The 18,510-nt window shown below is 38.8% G+C and overlaps 1 protein-coding gene across 1 annotated transcript in view; it reads right to left on the minus strand.

Annotated features, from left to right (window-relative positions):
• Nucleotides 1–18,266, minus strand: part of LOC306877157 (mannosyl-oligosaccharide 1,2-alpha-mannosidase IB-like) — a 118,983-nt gene extending 100,717 nt beyond the window's left edge. The window contains exons 1-2 of the mRNA XM_079428713.1: nucleotides 17,425–18,266; nucleotides 15,358–15,828 (exon numbers count right to left, since the gene is read on the minus strand). Of these exons, the coding sequence (XP_079284839.1) occupies nucleotides 15,358–15,668 (311 nt within the window). The 5' untranslated portion in view covers nucleotides 15,669–15,828; nucleotides 17,425–18,266. The remainder of the gene's footprint in view (nucleotides 1–15,357; nucleotides 15,829–17,424) is intronic.
• Nucleotides 18,267–18,510: the final 244 nt, after the last annotated feature.

Raw genomic sequence — 18,510 nt, forward strand, 5'->3', positions numbered from 1 at the left:
TCTGATCGGTCAGATCGGATTTAGCCTAGCTTTTTCATGTCCTCACGCCACGTAAAACAGAAACAGTCAGACATTTTTGCAGAAAACGTGCTGAACATCTTTGCAGAAACAAGCGTGTGTTGTTGCGAAGTGCAAGTCAAGTGGAAAAAAACTATATACTGGTAGTATACGTACCTCTTCACTGCTTTTTTTGTTTTTTGGTCTCCGCTACTTTCAAAACACAAAGTAGCGGAGATGGCAGCACGGAATAAAGCCGCACATTCAAACATTCTGCCGCTGACTCACAAGACGAAATATAATACTAGCCTACAGCGCAACCGCGACCGTAAGACAACATCTGTATAGCAAACTGTATTGCTGTGACTATTGTTTTTAGAGTAGGCAAAACAACACAATGGCATTACCATAGAAACCAATGCACATTCAGTAAAAACGAAAGAGTGCTTATGGACACACAAATCGGATATGAACAGTTGCGATATGCTGTGTGGACAGTCAGTTATTCAAATCAGATTCCATCTGGATATGCACAAAATCGGATTTGGGCTGATAGTCTGAACGAGGCTATAGGTGCATTTATGTAGATCGGGAATGGTGCATTCCCTTCAAAACGAAAGTAACGTTGATCCTCTTCAGCAGCTCAGATTTCGGGAGTAAATGACGTCTGCTATCTTCATTATTACATCCAACAACTAAACACTTCAATCGCTCAATCGGAGACATCTCGTCTTCCCCTGCACCAGAGTCGCAGACAGCTCTCAGCTCACTCAGGGCGGGTCTAAGGTAAGACGGCCTTGTCAATCAACTATCATGCGCGCAGTCTGTACAGAACTACGTCATTCTGAAAGGGCTTTCAGAACAGCCTGATTTGGGATTAGGAGATTTTAAAATAAAAAATAAAGAAACACTGGGTGGATTTTCATCATTATAAGATGGATGTGTACACACTTCCAACACACATTTATGTTCAAACAACTTGTAAAGTGAATTTTGCATCCGATGACCCCTTTAAGATAAAAATATGCTAGCTGATCTAATTACTATAATAGATGCAATGAGACGATAGTGTTGTATAATGGATGTTAGATGGCATTGTCATGCCAACAGAACACTGGTAAATTCAGCAGAACTTGCCATTGTGAAGAGATAAACCCTGATCTTATTACACCCACCACAAGCAGGTGTTAAAAATGCTCTGCTTCCATCAGTTTTGTGCGCTCAACACCATCTACCATCAACCTACCCACACATCCACCTTCGAACCTCAGCTGCTTCACTAGTGAGGGCTTATCGTGGAAGTACACCGAACACTGTCTACAGCAGAATGGGTCCAGAAGCACTTTTGGAGCCGTTCTCCCCCGTGTGTGGCTCTCTCAGTGTAAAGCAGGTTCTCATTCTGGTACAGCAGATTAATTCTGTACGCCTCAGGAGACCCAATCTATCTCAGACAGACCCATTCCTCAGCCCCATCATTAGGCTTTGATCAGGATTCATTTTCTGCCTTGCTCACATACAGAAACAGATATGAGAAAGACAGAGGGAAATACAGAGAGAATGGAAACACACCGATAGAAATCTGTATCATCAAGGAGAGCTTGAAGTATTCAGCACTGTTAAGGAATGAGGAACTTACTGCTCAACCCGCCCACTGATAAAACAGCCGACTGTATGTGCTTTCCATTAGCATTTAGTGTAGTACAGATCCACAGTGCCAGCAAATGTTTATGTGAACGTACTAACACACAATCCCCTTGAGAACTGAGCTCATTTTCAACAAAATACCACCTACACCTGCGGAGCCACGTGGCTACTGGCCCATTTCACAGAAACGAGAAAATAAGGTCAGCAACTCATATTTCCAATATATAGTTCAGGAAGGGCCTTCTTCCTCAGCCTCCCCACCATCCCTCGCTTTCTCAGCCCGTCTTGCGTTTCAATATTTCAAAGACACAACGCTGTGTGGCGGTTTCTTACTGTATCACTCTCAGCCTGAAGCTGCTCTGGGGAATAACAGCCTCCTGATATCAAATGATGCATACAGGTCTGACTACAGCCTTTAAGTGGACAGCCCTTCAGTGAAGCGGAGCTTCTCTTTATTTCTTCCTACATTTTTCATGTGTCTTTTTAAAAACAAATCTCCTTTCTGACTTTCCATGTCTTATATGATGTAAAGCTGCCTCATGAGGACGGACAGCTGCGTGCATTGGACTCTCAGTCATTCTTAATCACTTTAATGGAAAAACCAAACCGGAAGCATTGTCAGCCATGATTTTTAACATTGCTATCTTGACTCATTTTATAAGACATAAGAGTTTAGACATTTGTACACAATAGGATTAAAAGCTAACTTAAACTTTTGTTTTTTACTTTAGAGATAACTGATGCCACTTGAATTAAACGTGCAACACAGTGAGGTCATATAACAACGTAGCTTTCTAGTGTTTGAAATATTTATCTTAGCATAGATGTAGTCAGTATAGATTTACTTGTCCTGCCAACATTTTACTTTTAGCAATATATTGGCCTTTAATAGTGATTTAAGTTTGCAAATGTTACAAAATGAACAAACGCTAGATGTTCTGAGAATGCAGCAATAGTCTGGCAAGTTCCTTTTATTTATCTAAACTAAATATTTCTACACAAAATACCCTCTTGGTCCCAAGACTGTCTATTGCTACTGATACAAATTATGACAATCATTTTAACCAATAATTTAGCTCTGAAAGATGATGTGGATTGTTTTTTGCTCAGTCACAACAGCTGCACCCTTCATTTGCATTTTTCCATTACCTCTAAATGCTATGAAGCTAAACAATGTTTTCTGCAGTAGTAATTTCATTGTCACTTTTTTTGAGCAGCACATTCTGATGCAAACAAGTCTTTGTTTCCCTGCTCTTAAAGGGTTACTCCACCCCAAAATGAAAATTGTGTCATTAGTCACTTACCCCCATGCCATTCCAAACCCATAAAAGCTTTGTTTGTCTTCGGAACACAATTTAAGATATTTTGGATGAAAACCAGGAGGCTTGTGACTGTTATTTGCTGCCAAACAATTAACACTCTCAAGGCCCAGAAAAGTATTTAAAAAAAACAGTCAGAATAGTCCATCTGCCATCAGTGATTCAACTGTAACGTTATGAAGCTACGAAAATATTTTCTGTACGCAAAGAAAAAAAACAAGACTTTATTCAACAATTCGTCGTCTCTGTCAGCGTAGCACCATTTTGGAGAATATCCAGTGGACTAGGGGTCGACCGATTATCGGCCTGGCCGATTATTGGCACCGATATTAAGCATTTTTATGATAATCGGTATCGGTCATTTTCAAAACCGATGTGCCGATAAAATTATTTAATTATGAAACGCGCTATTTGGCTCTGATACAGCCTGTCGGAACTCACCACTCTGTGGCCTAGAGCAGTCTCCGCCCACCGCGCATCTGATTTGTTGAGAGTCAGGAGTCCGACCAATCAAGGTGGAAGACTAAAGGCACTCTCACACCGAAAGCGCTTGCTAACTGGTGCTGCTTCATCACGCATCAGTTATCTCTCAAAAGGCAGCAGCAGACGTTGCTCAAGTTGCAATAAATTACAATCCACTACACTGAAGTTGTAAAAACCTCAATATTATCTATTTATGGTTTCCGAGATGGGGGAAACGCAGGGGGAATCGCGGAATCCAGCGTTTACTGTATAACGCGGAGTCACGGAATTAGTCAAAGTTTGGATGAATTAATCAAAAGTAGGTCAGTACACTTAAATCGACTCATGATATGGACTATCTGTAAACATTAAGCTGCAAAAAGACTATTTAAATATGAATTCTGCATGTTCGGCGTGTCTCTGTATATGTGAATGGCACAGACGCGCGGTTTTGACACACACAGACACACACACACACACACACACACACAGAAGTGCGCGACGCTCGCGGTGTTTTCCGCATCTGCCATGTCACTAAATGAGGACATAAATATATGAACATCATCCCCAGAACTGCTCTGAGAGTTACTTCATGAGCATTTGACTGTTTCGTTTGAGTAAAACGATCGTCATATCATAAATAGGCTACAGAAACTTAAGAGGTCCTCATGGCAACCCGTCAAAATAAAAGTTTGGTTTATTTACTAATACTACTACAATTATTACAACTTTTGTTTAAAAGAACAATCACACAATGCGCTATTTCTTCCATGATTTAATTTTAATAGTAAACCCATTTGTTTGCCAAATTTGAGTTTAACTCTCATTTGATTAAAAGAGAAATTAAATTAATGTTTTATGCCTTCATTTGCACTGCACTGTAAATGAAAACTAAATGGAAATTACTGTCACATAGGCCAAGATTAAGATACTGTCACATAGGCCAAGATTATGATGACGGAAATTGGGACATTTCAATAGGCTATTGAACCAAGTGAGCCTATAACAGGCTATTAGTGTTATAGTTTCATTAAAATAGTTGCGGTCTTCTTCACAACTTCTACAATGGAGCTATGAAGACAATTAAATTATTTACACTTATTATATGCATTGTGCTTTTTAAATTAATCAATTGATGTGCATTAGATGATGAATTGAATAGTCCCCTCTTGTAGGTTATGATTTAGTCAACCGAAAATAATTAATGAAGAATTATGAGAGGTTATGCTATTACACATACATTTCTAACATGTAAATTATTGAAGCCAAATACTTACATTTCCCCAAGCTGTTTAGCTTTAGTATTTAGTATTCATAGGCTTAACCATGAAGCATACAGTGGCCCCACTTTTAACTCTCTCTTTATATATTACCCTTATTGTAGATGGATGCATGGGGAAGACAAGAGTAAGAAGTGCAACCAACACTAGGGAAGGCCATTTTTGTCAGAGCCCTTGTTAATCTTAATTTTGACATTCATTTTCATTCTTACACCAGACATATATATCGGTTCAATATATTGGTTATCGGTCTACTTTGTCTGTAGTAATCGGTATCGGCCCTGAAAAACACATATCGGTCGACCCCTACAATGGACGCAAACTGCGTATGCTGTTCTGTGTTGGCCGCACCACACAAATACTTCTTCTACGTTTGTTTACGCTTTGATTTGAACGAAAATAGCATATCTGTGCGGCGCGGCTGACACAGAACAGCGTACAGTTTGCGTCCAGTGGATATTCTCCAAAATGGCGCTACGCTGACACAGAGCAGACAAAGGCTGCATTTACACTGCAATTCTTGTTGACCAATTCCAGTTTTGTGACTATATCTGATTTTTTGGATGACATGCTTACATTTCTTTTAAAAGTGAACCAAACCCATTTTTCACTGCACTTGGTGAAACAAGCCAAAAATAGCATATGACATCACAAATCAATTTGAATAGTACATTAAGTTTAATTTATTGACATGGAAATCATATAGAAACATTTTTAATGCAATAGTTACAACTATACATCAAAATAATATAGCCTAGTACAAATTCGTCTGGACAGTGATGTACGCAGCTCCGCTGAAAGCTTACGAGTGGAATAGTACTCAGGTGGTAGATATTGTTAAGTATGTTACATCGTCTGTGTTTTTTTAGAAATTAAATCCAAATGCGTTCATCAGTGATTGTATATCAAAAGGCAGGGACATGTTTGTGTGCATTTTATTTTGTGGTTTCAATGGAATGAACGGGACTGAAGCACTCGTCTGTACATGAGCCGCCGTCACTGACAACAGCAGAACGAGCACACGTGATTTCAAAAGCAACACATTTCAGTGTCAGATCCCCATTTATTTAACACAAACAAATGAAATTAATACTCTGCTACTCAACTAGAGATGTTTCATTTGTTACAGGTATGTCTGTACCACGAAATGTTTCAAAAAACAAATTCACTTTTCAATGATGTTGGAGTCGCATTTACAGGGGAATATCCGATTTGTTCGCTTACACAGCAGGCGCAAATCCACGTATCCGGTTCATATCGGATTTATTTTCACATATGAATGAGGCCTGAAACCGATCGGAGAATATTAGAACCTATGCGATTTTTTTCCTGCTTACACAGTCGTGGGCCATATCCGATCTGTGCCACATGGGAGAAAAAAAAAATCAAAATTTGGAATTGGGTCACTTGAACCATGCAGTGTAAATGCGGCCTTATTGTTGAATAAAGTCTTTTATTTTTTTCATTGCAAACAAAAAGTATTCTCGTAGCTTCATAACATTACGGTTGAACCACTGATGGCAGATGGACTATTCTGACAATGTTTTTTTATACTTTTCTGTGCCTTGACCGTGTTAATTGTTTGGCAGTCAATGGGACAGTCACAAGCCTCCCAGTTTTCACCCAAAATATCTTTCTCGCTTTTTCAGAGGCGACTTGAGCTCCATGTCAGGTTGGCAGGTGTGAGCACTAACTCAATTAGCGCATGTCACAGGGCAATCTGTTACATCAGCCCACCACAGTGACACACTAACTCAGAGAACATGAGCCATTTCCACTAATCTTCCACAACTCGACAAGCCAACTGCATGGGGAAGTTCACACTACTCTACACTAATCAAGAGGGGATTCCTTGAGAGACCAAATGAAATAACTCAAATCCTGAACGCTTTCTGGAGGAAATATGTACCAACCGGCCAAGTTCAGTTTCAGTTTCTCTGAGGAGGAGGTTAAGTAAACTTGTCTTTTGCAGACGTACTTCGCAATTTCAATCCAGTCTGAATCAAATATGGCTGTTTTTTCTTGCACAAAGCTCTGTAAATATTACAGCATTGTTTGGTTAACTCGCTCCATCCTGAGAAATCCAATCCCATCTGGTTATGAATGCCTGTATAGAGTGGATATTTTCACAATGTTTCTCAATTCTTTTGAACTTTGTTGGATACCATAGCTAAAGCTAATTTTCCACTGTGCGCAAATCTGCCTGATGCCGCTTCATTATGGATTCAGACCTTTTGCCAGCTTTATGGGTAAAATAACAGTTGGTGGTTCATGCACTGCCTGCTGGCATCCCATCTGATGTCAAAAAAGAAGAAAATGGCCACTGCACTGACAGGCAATACATTTAGAAATATAATTATAAATCAGCATATCAGAATGACTTCTGAAGGATTATGTGACACGGAAGACTAGAGTAATGGCTGCTGAATATTTTGAAAGCTTTGTCATTATAGGAATACATTTTTACTACATATATTCAAATAGAAATTTGAATTGTAATAATATTTCACAGTGTTACTGTTTTCAATGTATTTTTGATCAAATAAGTGCAGCCTTGGTGAGCATAATAGGCTTTCAATATTCTTTCAAAAGCATTTAAATATCTTAACTATTTCAAACAATCATATGCATACACAAATGTTTATTTCAACGGGTTTCGTCACGTGCACACACACACACACACACACACACAGGAAATTACTTTCTGTAACGCCCACATCCAAACAATAGACCCCCCCCCCCCCCAAAAAAAAAAAACAATTCCACCCCAACAAGTAAATAAAAATCACAGATGTTAATAATTGTACTTTTCTAAACAAATGTTTGAGTTACCCCAGTTTAAACAGCACCAAAGACAGAAAATAAATGCCAACTACCAAAGAATAACTGCCAGTCTGGTACTCATCACACTGGTGGACTGGTGAAAACCAACAATGAGCAGGCCCAGGAAAACAAGGGTATAGGCTGCCCTAGCATGGCGCACTGACAGGGATAACAGGACACAGGGTGGCGCAGATCACAGTGCCCCCGGGTGTAAGTGGCAGATCAGAGACAGAGAGCTTGTGTTTGCTTCTGAGCTCATGGCCAGGATGAGCTCTTCGGGTCATGAGTGAAAGCAGATGGGCAGCAGGTTTAGTAAGCATTATTCATAATTCACATACAAACGTGACTCTTGTTTTTTTTTTAATTTACCAAGACTGACTTACAGATGGAGCATTACATAGATTTTCTGGAATGATGATGCAGTGACCAATTTGTAATGACCGTACAAAAACAGAACACACTGTTCTATTCATGAAACCAAAGGGATTTATCTGAAGATTCAGTTCAATTTATTTGTAAAGAACAATACATACTGTCACAAAGCAATGTTAAAACTGTCTCACAACCCCAAGTGAAAAAGCCAAAGGCAAGCAGCAATAGGGGAAAAAATGTCAAGTTATGATGAAAAATAAACCTGGTTTAGAACAGAGAAGCCGCATTTCAGATGTCATTGGTGCAAAAAAAGGTCCCATGTTACGTGCTAATACATGTTAATTTCATATAAAAATCCAGCCACAGAATATTCATGATAATATTGACCAATTAAACAACTGAGGTGCATATCTCTCAGTCAAAAGCTAGTTATTCGTTTATTTACTCTTTGTGCAGTGTGGTTTCATGACAAGTATTTATGCTCCTCAGTTGTTTAATTGGTCAATATTATCATGAATATATTTTTTTACAGACATTCACACCAATCTACAATGGCTATCCTTCTAAATCATGTTGAACCTACTGATAAATTGCTATATTTAATCTCAGAGATAAAAAGCTAAAAATCCTTTCTGCACATCAGTTATTGGACATTTAGAAATAATGTATCATTAATAAAAATAAAAAAAATTCCCATTATACCACTGGTTTCCAACAGGGGGCCTCAGGATGACTTGAAATATTTTAAAATAAAACAAAAACAAGCATTAAAATTAGCCTAACAACTAAAAATACAGATACAGACAATATATTTCTTATCTTAACACACCCCCTCCTTTAATACAATTTTATGAATATTTATTTTTCTAGTTAAACCTTCTAATTACAAGCTCTAAAACAGGTATAAAATTATAATAAGCCTTTATCTTGAATCTTTTTCTAGTAAATCACAAACAACTGGAACAAGCATAGGGCCTATTGCTGTGGACAATGGGGGGGGGGGGGGGGGGGGGGGTCTTCTAATCAAAAAGGTTAAGTACTACTGCATTACACTAATGGGCTGATGCAAATTATTCCAATTGGAAATCTGGGACAATAGCTCGTGACTGCAGTGTCAAACTGCCATTGTATGTGCCTGCGTGAAAGTCAAGCTAAATGGAAGGTTCATGATGATAACAGTACAGGGAATAATATGAACATGCTTGTATGCAAGCATGAATGCCCATTTATTACGATCACGCTTGCCTGATGTGGAAAATGGAGCATGGAATATGACTCTGCCATCCAAAGATTTGCTAAGCATGATAAATAAATGCAACTAAATCTGTAATGCCAGGCCCATATAAAATGCAGAGAACACACAAAGCTAAATATATACTGTCATGATGAGATATGCCATATGTACATAGCATCACATTAAACAGCACAGCAATGACAGCTGAAGATGGATCATATGCTCATCCTGAACACTGAAAAACTTAGTGGCTGATCATGTGATCTTGTGCATTTGACTACTCTCTGAGGTTCAAGTAAATGCTCAGAACCAACTGATTGAATGTTTAGAATTAACAATTAAATCAACAAAAACTAAAACAAAAGATACTATTAATAAACTACAGTAAGCAACAATTCATGCTGCATTGTTTGTGATATAAAATGAGAACAATGCTATCCACTGCACTCTCTCACTCATTTATGCAGTATGCCTGACTGCACTTCAACTCTACCTTTGAGACAATGCTACCAATAAAATGAAAATATAAACAAGTTAACATTTCATCAGCTCAGCGGGCTCATTTCATGTGCTTAAGAGGCTGTGTTCAGTCTAGCCGGCACAATTTCAAGATGGTTTTCAGTCACACTAATGCCTAGCTGAGACAGAGTCAGCATTTGCCACACACTTCCATAAACAGTGAAAGCTTGGGTGCCCGCAGAAAAAAAAAAGACTGCTTTTTATTAAAATATTTCCAACAGTGCGAGACAAGGGATCATATTGTAATAATGTGAAAAAGAAATCCTATGATATTAAAGCTCCGAATGAATTTTTGTTACATGGAAAAGAGAAGCTCTGACATTTTGATAATTCATCTTGTGTTGGACTGGGGAAAAGTAATTTGATTTTCAAGCAACCTAAGAATGCAAATTCATTATCAAAACACAAACTTTCTTTTTACGGAAGTTGCATTCAAACCTCACTTGGTTTAAAGTCTTTTCTAAATATAAAAGACTGCATGAATGGTTCTTGATTCTTAATACTGGCAGAACAAGCCAAAGCTCAATGGCGAATGCAGAAGCAACACTTAGTGGCCCCTGTAACAACAAAGCAGCAGAAAACGCTTTTTCACTGAAGTTCACTTAAACTCTCAATGGATTGTGGTCCACTGCTGAAGAAAGAAACAGAGCTGTATGGCTACAACCGTCTCAAGCGTGAAATAAAAGCCTTTAATAATCTTGGTAGTATTGCTAGGGGACAAAACAAGAAGATAAAAACATCAATCTCAGAATAAGAGAAAGTATAACTGTTTTCTGATCTGTTTTCTCTCTATTTTCTTAGAAAACTGTGAAAGGAGTGTCTGTTTATGTGTAGGAGTACTGAGGTTCTCTGCTTTGTAGTTAACATTGAATTTTATGCCTTATATATGGGCTGGGCGATATGTCAAAAATATATTATCGATAATCGCCGTAAAAAATATCGCGATATCCGATAATATCGTCTACCCAAGCTCCACCTCCACCACGCCCCGCCCCAGCCGAGACAACATTGCCGACATGCACCATAAACACAGTTCAGTTCAGTTTGGTCTTAATTATTGCCACATTAAAGTTTCGTTTTTACTTTTTCATAGTTTGTGTTTAAACTAACAGAAAACATTAGCTTTACTGTTATATTGGTGTTGCTAATAATTTCCATTCTGTTCTTATCAAGTTTGAAAAGAATTTTGTTTTTTGAGGAGAACTTAGGGATGGGTATCGTTAAGGTTTTAACGGTATTACTACTCTTACCGATACTGCTTATCGATCTGGTACTTTAACGGTATTCTTATCGGTACTTTTTGTTTTACTTTGTTTCTTTGTTCATATTCTTACAGCATCTTATCTTATGTATATAAAACACTAAAAATGCCTGCACTTCATCAATTTGTAAATGCACCAGTGTGCAGGTATTTTTAGTGTTTTATATACATAAGATAAGATACAGTAACAACATGAACAAAGAAACAAAGTAAAACAAACTGACAAATACAATAAAACAAACACACAAACGAAATGAAATAAACAGTGCTTTCATTTTTCCATGAAGGTCTACTAATATTAATGTTCAGGTAAGTAATAGTTACAAAAGTAATCAAATGTAAATGAGAACTGCCTAGTTTTCACTGTATGTACTGATAGATTTATGTTTATTAAAGCTATAACGTTGTTCAGATTAAGAGCTGTGGGTGATTTTCTCTTTGCATTTTGTTCTTTGATTAACATTGATGGCTCAAGCTCCAGTCTGACACTTTAAGACAATATACTGACACGCATCGGATTTTCTCCCAACTGTTCTCGTCCACTTAAAACAAAAGTGAAGACTCTCATAACCGGCCATTTTGACACATTGTGTGTGTATTTTTTGGCATATTTTTGTGTGTTATTTCGACGCGCCCGAAGCTCAAAGTGTGCTTGTCCGTTTTGGATCACGCCGCCGCGCAGGCACACGCGCGCGCACACATTTCAGCCTGGGGAACAGCAGATTGTACTTTCAACGTTTTACTATCAAATATGTCCTGCAATGTAGCAACAGTAAAGACGGCATTTTATAACAATCACTGATTGAGCTGATTCAGATGTTAAGTTTTGATTCGGAGGAACGAATCCGCGCCGCTATGAAGGGAAGGGAGTTGTGCTAGAAGAAATGCGGCTATAATCCTTGGAAGCCAAAATCGAAAAAAATAAAATAAAATACTTAGCTTAATATAACAGCCACAGGCCTAAAGTGTGAGCAGATGTTTGAATAGTTCGTTCTCTCTTCTATCATAATTAAACAGGACTTTCATGTTGCGTGTGCTGAAGCTCCGCGTGAGCGCGATCTGGCTTCTGAATTGCGCATAGCAAAAATGCATCATAGACAAATGTTTGAATATTATTGCACATAAAAACAGCTGGCGACACGTGTATATATATATATATATATATATATATATAGAGAGAGAGAGAGAGAGAGAGAGAGAGAGAGAAACAATAAATGTATGTGTGTTTTCTTAATTTCTCCAATACCGACAGAAGTACCGATAACGTCAGAGCTTATCGATACTCCGGTCTTTCATAATTTAGCCCCGAGACCGATTTAATACCGAGTTTCGGTACCCATCCCTAGGAGAACTGTTGAGGAAAAATAATAGAACCCAATTTTAAGTTCATCATGGTGAAGTTGGACATGATAAATGCATGTTGATGTCATTAATAAATGCCTCCATTCATTCATTAATTTAATATCTTGAATAAAATATGCCTATTTTCCGATGTCTCTCTTTCTTTTTGGCACTGTGTAGACATTTCATGATGGTAAGTATAATGTCCTTGAATACAACAATTGTTGCGTTGTTTTAAAACTTGTAGTCAAGCTATAACGTAGGCTGTTTGATATTTATCATGTATGACTAAAATCATGCAGGGATTAAAAACGAATTCTGAGCAAAAACGTTGAGGGTTTTTTTTCTTTTCCGGTAGCCTAGTTCAGAGTTGGCCCGTTTTTAACAAAATAAAAATAACTACTTTTTATTTAGAAGCGGGGTAATTTTTAAATTTCATTTTTGTATTTAATTTTTTATAATTTTTGTTTTATTATTCAAAATACAATGCCCACAATATAATTTTCAGTGTTGGGCTGCCGAAACTCCGAACGCGTGCATGCTGAGATAGGCCTAGGCTAGAACTATAATGCCTTAATCTGTTTGCAACAAAACTTTATAGTTTTGTTGCAAATGAATTAAGAATTTAAAGTGCTATATCTCAGCTTAATTATACTGTATACACCGTTTAAAAAAATCTGTAAAAATGTGCGTTGTGAAGGAATTTGCGTATTTTAATTATAACCATCATGTTTGTGGTTTTTCATCGTTATACATCGTTTAAATAAATATTCAGAAACACATGCAGTGCTACTATTTTTCTTTTTTCTGTTTAACTTTTATTAAACTGCAGATCAAAATAGAATAGGTCTATACCCTAAATAAGGATAAATAGGATTGGAACGCATCTCCAAAATCGCATACACAGACGCACGTTGCCATTATGGTAGTCAGCGCTGAAAAACGACAAATAAAATATAAACCGAGGTTACAAAAGTGATTCAGTCAAGATCAGTGAGGGATTTTCTTTTCTTTTGTTCTTTGATTAACATTAATGACTGGCGGCTGCGGCTGCTGTCAATGCACGGATCCAATGCACCCTAGTATTCTTTCTCAACTCTTTAAATTCACTTAAGACATAACCGATTGTATTTATGGGATATTTTGATATCATTAGGGGCCAAGCACCGAAGGTGCTTAGGCACCTGCATCTGAGGCTGTATCTCTGCAAATCTTTGAGATATTTACACCAAACTTTGCATGTGTCATTGTCACCTCACTCTGACCAAGCCACGTCATTTTGGTCACAGCGCCACCTATTGGTCAAGAGTAATAGACCATTCAGTAACCATTGAATACTGAACTTACAGAAATGCTAATAACTTTTGATTGCATCAGCCTATTGTCATGAAACTGGTCTCAAAATATTCCTTGGGTCATGCCGACAACATACATACCAATTATTCTATAATAAGCCGATCTTCCTGTCCGCCATATTGATTCATGTTGAAAACCTACTTTTTCGAACTCCTCCTAGACCGTTCGTCCAATTTTCACCAAAATTGAATGGGATCATCTTCAGACCACGCTGACAAAAAGTTATGGATTTCATGTCGACAGATAAAACCGTTTTTGTATAGCGCTGCTACAAATTTTAGGCATGTTGCCAAAATGAGTCTGAGACTATATCTATGCAAAGCTTTGACGTAATTACACCAAACTTTGTGTGTGCCATTGTCAACTCACACAGAACGCAACAAAGTGCTTTGATTAGAGCGTCACCTATTGGCCAAAAGTGATAAGCCATTTAATCATATTACTGGTGGTTTTATTTATAATTTTCAGCCATTTCAATTACAATCGTGCAATTATTGCTTTTGTTACTCATTGTTGCATTTGGTCTGATGCTCCATGCCATGTTTAGCTCCTGACTTTGCCATTGGAGTGCTTGGCCCCGTGATTGCTGCTTGCAGCTATATTTCTGTGTGTATTTGTCCATTCAAATGTGTAAGAATGCGCGAAAGAGAGCTGAGTCCAGTGTTCGTGTATATAAGAGGCGGCGTGTGTGTGTGTGTGTGTGTGTATGTGCGTGTATGTGTGTGCGCGTGCGTGCGTGCGTGCAGCACGGAAAACAGCGCCCGAGTGCAGAAGCGAGTTCTATTTCTTTGTCTTCTTGTAGTTGAATCTTTTGAAATCACAATAAATGACCTACCATTTTTTGGAACACTAGAAAACATAAAAGTCTTAAAGGAAAATTGTTTACAAATAACAATTAAATTTGACTTTAATGTTTTTGGAAATAAATCTTGACATGCCAATTATATGAGTATCATGCAGTTAAATTGTTTGTAAAACCATGATGAGCATTTAGTCCAGTATAGCAAAGCAGCACATTTTGTTTTTCAGATAAATCATCACACTAAAGATGATATACCACCTATTCCAAGGTTTCTCAAGTCTAGCACTCAAGGTCCATCTTCCTGCAGAGTTTATGCTGCGATCCATTTACCTTGGCTATCGAAGCTGGGAATGAAGTCACACCCGAGTTGACAACGTTCCAGTACACAAGTCAGAAAACCAAGATGGACGTGTTCACTGATAGCAATACCAGTCGATAAAAACGCAGTATTTTGTAAAGATAGCATCAACATATCATGTCCACAGATAGAAGTTTGACAGTACTGTGTGCACCACTTCATGTATTTAGACACAGACAAACAGAAATGCAATATATTCCTACTGTTTCACTTCTGTTGATGCCATACTGGATTCTAAAGTCAGGGTTGTTGCGGTTCCTCTGAGTCCAAGTTGGAATTCCAACTTGAGGGGGGAATTTCAGTTAAAAGTTCCAACTGGGAACTTGGAATTTCCGACTTGCAAATACAAATGGAATGCACCACCAGCCGCAAACTTGATCAAATTCAACTGCCAGAAACTTTGACTTTTGATTTAGAATTTTGATTTAGACTTTGATTAGCTTATTTCCGGTGTTTTTAGTCAGGATTGGAGCTGAACTCTGCAGGAAAGTGGACCTCGAGGGCCAGGGTTGAGAACCCCTGACCAATAGAAACAAACATAAAAACACATGGTGTTTTTGAGGAGATGAAGCCATCTCTGAGCTCTCACCTGTGTCGATGCTCGTCGTGAGCTCCCACGCCATGTATGACCTGTCTGCTGCTGTGCCTGGCCTCCTTCTCCGACTCGATGTGCGGTATCAACACGTCCTCCAAACCAAAGTCAAAACGCTTGTGTTTGGAATTGTCCGGGAGGAAGAAAAATGCTCCGAAGCACAAGGTGATGAAGGCACTGAGGATGAGGAGGAGGATGAACTTCTCTGAGAGCCGCAAGGTGGCTCTGTGATGGGGGAATGAGGAGGCACCTGGCGACAGGGTAGGTATCCTACGTCCCGATAGTGGCAATAGAGCCGGCGTGGTCATATTGTGATGATGAACTGGAATATGGTGGGATAAGTGTCAAGGTTCTTTTTGTGTAAGCCACACTATTATCTCATTGCGGTAATGGGAGCTTTACTGCCGAACGTCCGCTTATCTCTTAGAAATGGAGTTGTCCTGTAGATCACAACTGATTCCACTTGCTCTGAAAACAAAGACAGACATTTTCAGATACTGACTATCATGAGGCACTCAACAGAAGCTTGCCCTTAAAAATGAACTTCAGTTTCCATGGCAATTATGTTAAGCAGCAGAAAGGACATGAGTCTAAATTTTAATATACAACAGGTAGCTCCAGCCCTCTAATATGATTCTCTGGGTCTTGTAATCATTTTAGCAGTTATTAGATGTAAACTGGTTGAATATTTCTGTAATATAATATATGCTTTTCAAGTGGTGTTGGAAATACCATAATTACGAGTTCAAAGCAACAAGGGGCATGTTGATTTGAAACATGGTGGAAGCACAATTATATATAGTCTGTATCCATGAGTCAAGCACGGTTTGCTTAACATTCAGTTATGATACCATGCATAAATAAGTGAAAGATGTGGTTATACATCATAAGACAGTGATTTGGCTGTGTTGTTTCCAACTTAAATGTGTGGCATGTCACAAAAACCAAAGCCAGATTTGGTGGTTCCCACGTGCACTTGAAAGCAGCAATAGATAATGCAAAAATAGTAAGAGTGCTATGCAACAACTATAGTATACTATTTTGACACCACCTTGCTCTGAATGATGTTTCTCTCACTAGCAAGTCAAAAATAGGATACATAAAGCTGGAGTACAGCGATTCGATTACAGCTGTGTCTAAAATTGCATACTGTCTAGTAAGTGCTACAATTGGTTTGAATGAAGGTTACTTCGCAAAAGTATGTTTTATGTAGTACGAATGAAATGCATTGCATCCTCAACATTGTACCTGTCACGTGACCTACCAGCGACAGTTGTGTCACATCATTGCCATTCACAACTCCTCTCCTGTGGCCTCATGGGATAGTACAGCGTTTATCAGATGCACACCAGACGTAATGTTGGTACTTTTCTTACACTGCTCAAAAGATACCATGAATTCAGGCATACTGGGGGGGGGGGGAATCCAGTTTGGCTTTTAGTCTGTTTTGCTTGATGACAGGCAAGCCTTGTTGTTTCATTGGTGGAAAATAAATACAAACTAATTGGTCAAATTTTGTCTTAAACATAAGTTCCTTGATATTAATTACTCTATAGTGAACTATAACAATAACACTCCTAGTCGTTCTGTTTTATAAATATCAGCAATGCTGTGATTACCTGCAGTACAGTTTAGCACTTGAGATTGTGATTAATTGTAGAGACTGAAAGAGGAATCTTAGCTTTTTTGTGGTACTACACCACCCATAAATAAATACACGGACTTTTGGTTTAACCTTACAAATGGCAAACATTTAGAGAGAGAGGGTATTTATCATGAGGACGTTCAAGCATACATTGTGGCCCAAAACCATTTAAATCCTGTTTATTTGAAAGTCTTGTTTGGACTATCACGCTCTGATAGATTAGAGTCAAATCAAATGCCATTATATCAAAGAATGTGAATAAACATGCTCCAGAAACATACAGTTCGGCACAGACTGTCTATGAGAGACTTTTAGTGGTGAGCATGACAATGTGACACCTGTACAAGTGTTTGCTCTTGATTACAGCGCCTCATCAAGCGGGTCATCTTTAACATGAAGAAACAAATGTGTGCACATACCGTGAGGGTCTTTTTATCCTTCCGATCCATGATCCTCGCTTTGATCCGACAGCTTCTCTGTGCCAAGGCGGGTTGGGTCAAGTCGTTATCTTCGCTATAAACGGCGAGTCCACCCTCACCGCCGTTAGGCGTATTATTTATCTTAAACTAGCAATACAATAATCGGTTATCAATAGGGGAAAGCAGTTTGATAAGAAAACAGTATCGCAACCCAAGTAAACAGAGAAAACTGGACAAGCGGATAGTAAACACAATGATACAGCACTAGGTGCTTCGTTATGCTTGTTAACGATAAAAGTTCGCGTCACATTACGCGGTAAATATCGCGAAGCGCGCACGGTGTTTCAGCCCAGGCCTGATCCGCTTGATGCCGTGGCAGCGTCTCTGAACCGGAGAACCGATACAATAATGCAAGTAAACACGGGTGTATCGCAGCGGCTGGCTGATCCTCTCTACATACTGTCCTATTTTAATGAAAGATCACGCCGGCCTGCGCTGGACGTGTGCTGCGCCGTTTTCCTCCAGTAAAGGCATTCAGCTGGCAGCCGTGTAACGGACCGATCCCGTCCTGCCGCTGCTGCATCACCACCTTGTCGGTGCCTTGGGATTAATCGGCGCCATAGACCATAAATCCACAATTAATGCCTGAAAGCTGCCAAGTTCACGTTCATGTCTGTGCTTCTATACACTGAAGCATTTGCGATGACCACCACCACCTCCCTAACGCCTTTATTTCTGTAGCCGTGTGCGCCGCCAGGCTCCAATATCCAGGATGTTGATCTGCAACAGCTACTCCTCCTCTCGGTCCTCCAACATCCAGTCAGCTGCCGTTTGGTGAAGCCAGGGAGCGTCTCTCAAGTACGAGTCTCCATAGGAAACGCAAAATCAACGGCGGTCAATCGATAGTAGAGACAAAAATATATATATTTATAGTTGTTCTTAATATGGACTTGTCGCACCTTTTCCACGTTTTTGGGTCTTCTTTATCGTTGTTTTTCTGTGTTTCTGTATGTTTGTGTTTTCTCAATTTTTGTGCTCAGTTTGACGTTTTAAAACATTTAAATAGGCATTAGCTTAGTTGTTGTT

The sequence above is a fragment of the Barbus barbus genome, assembly GCF_936440315.1.
Source record: "Barbus barbus genome assembly, chromosome: 11".
NCBI lineage: Eukaryota > Metazoa > Chordata > Actinopteri > Cypriniformes > Cyprinidae > Barbus > Barbus barbus.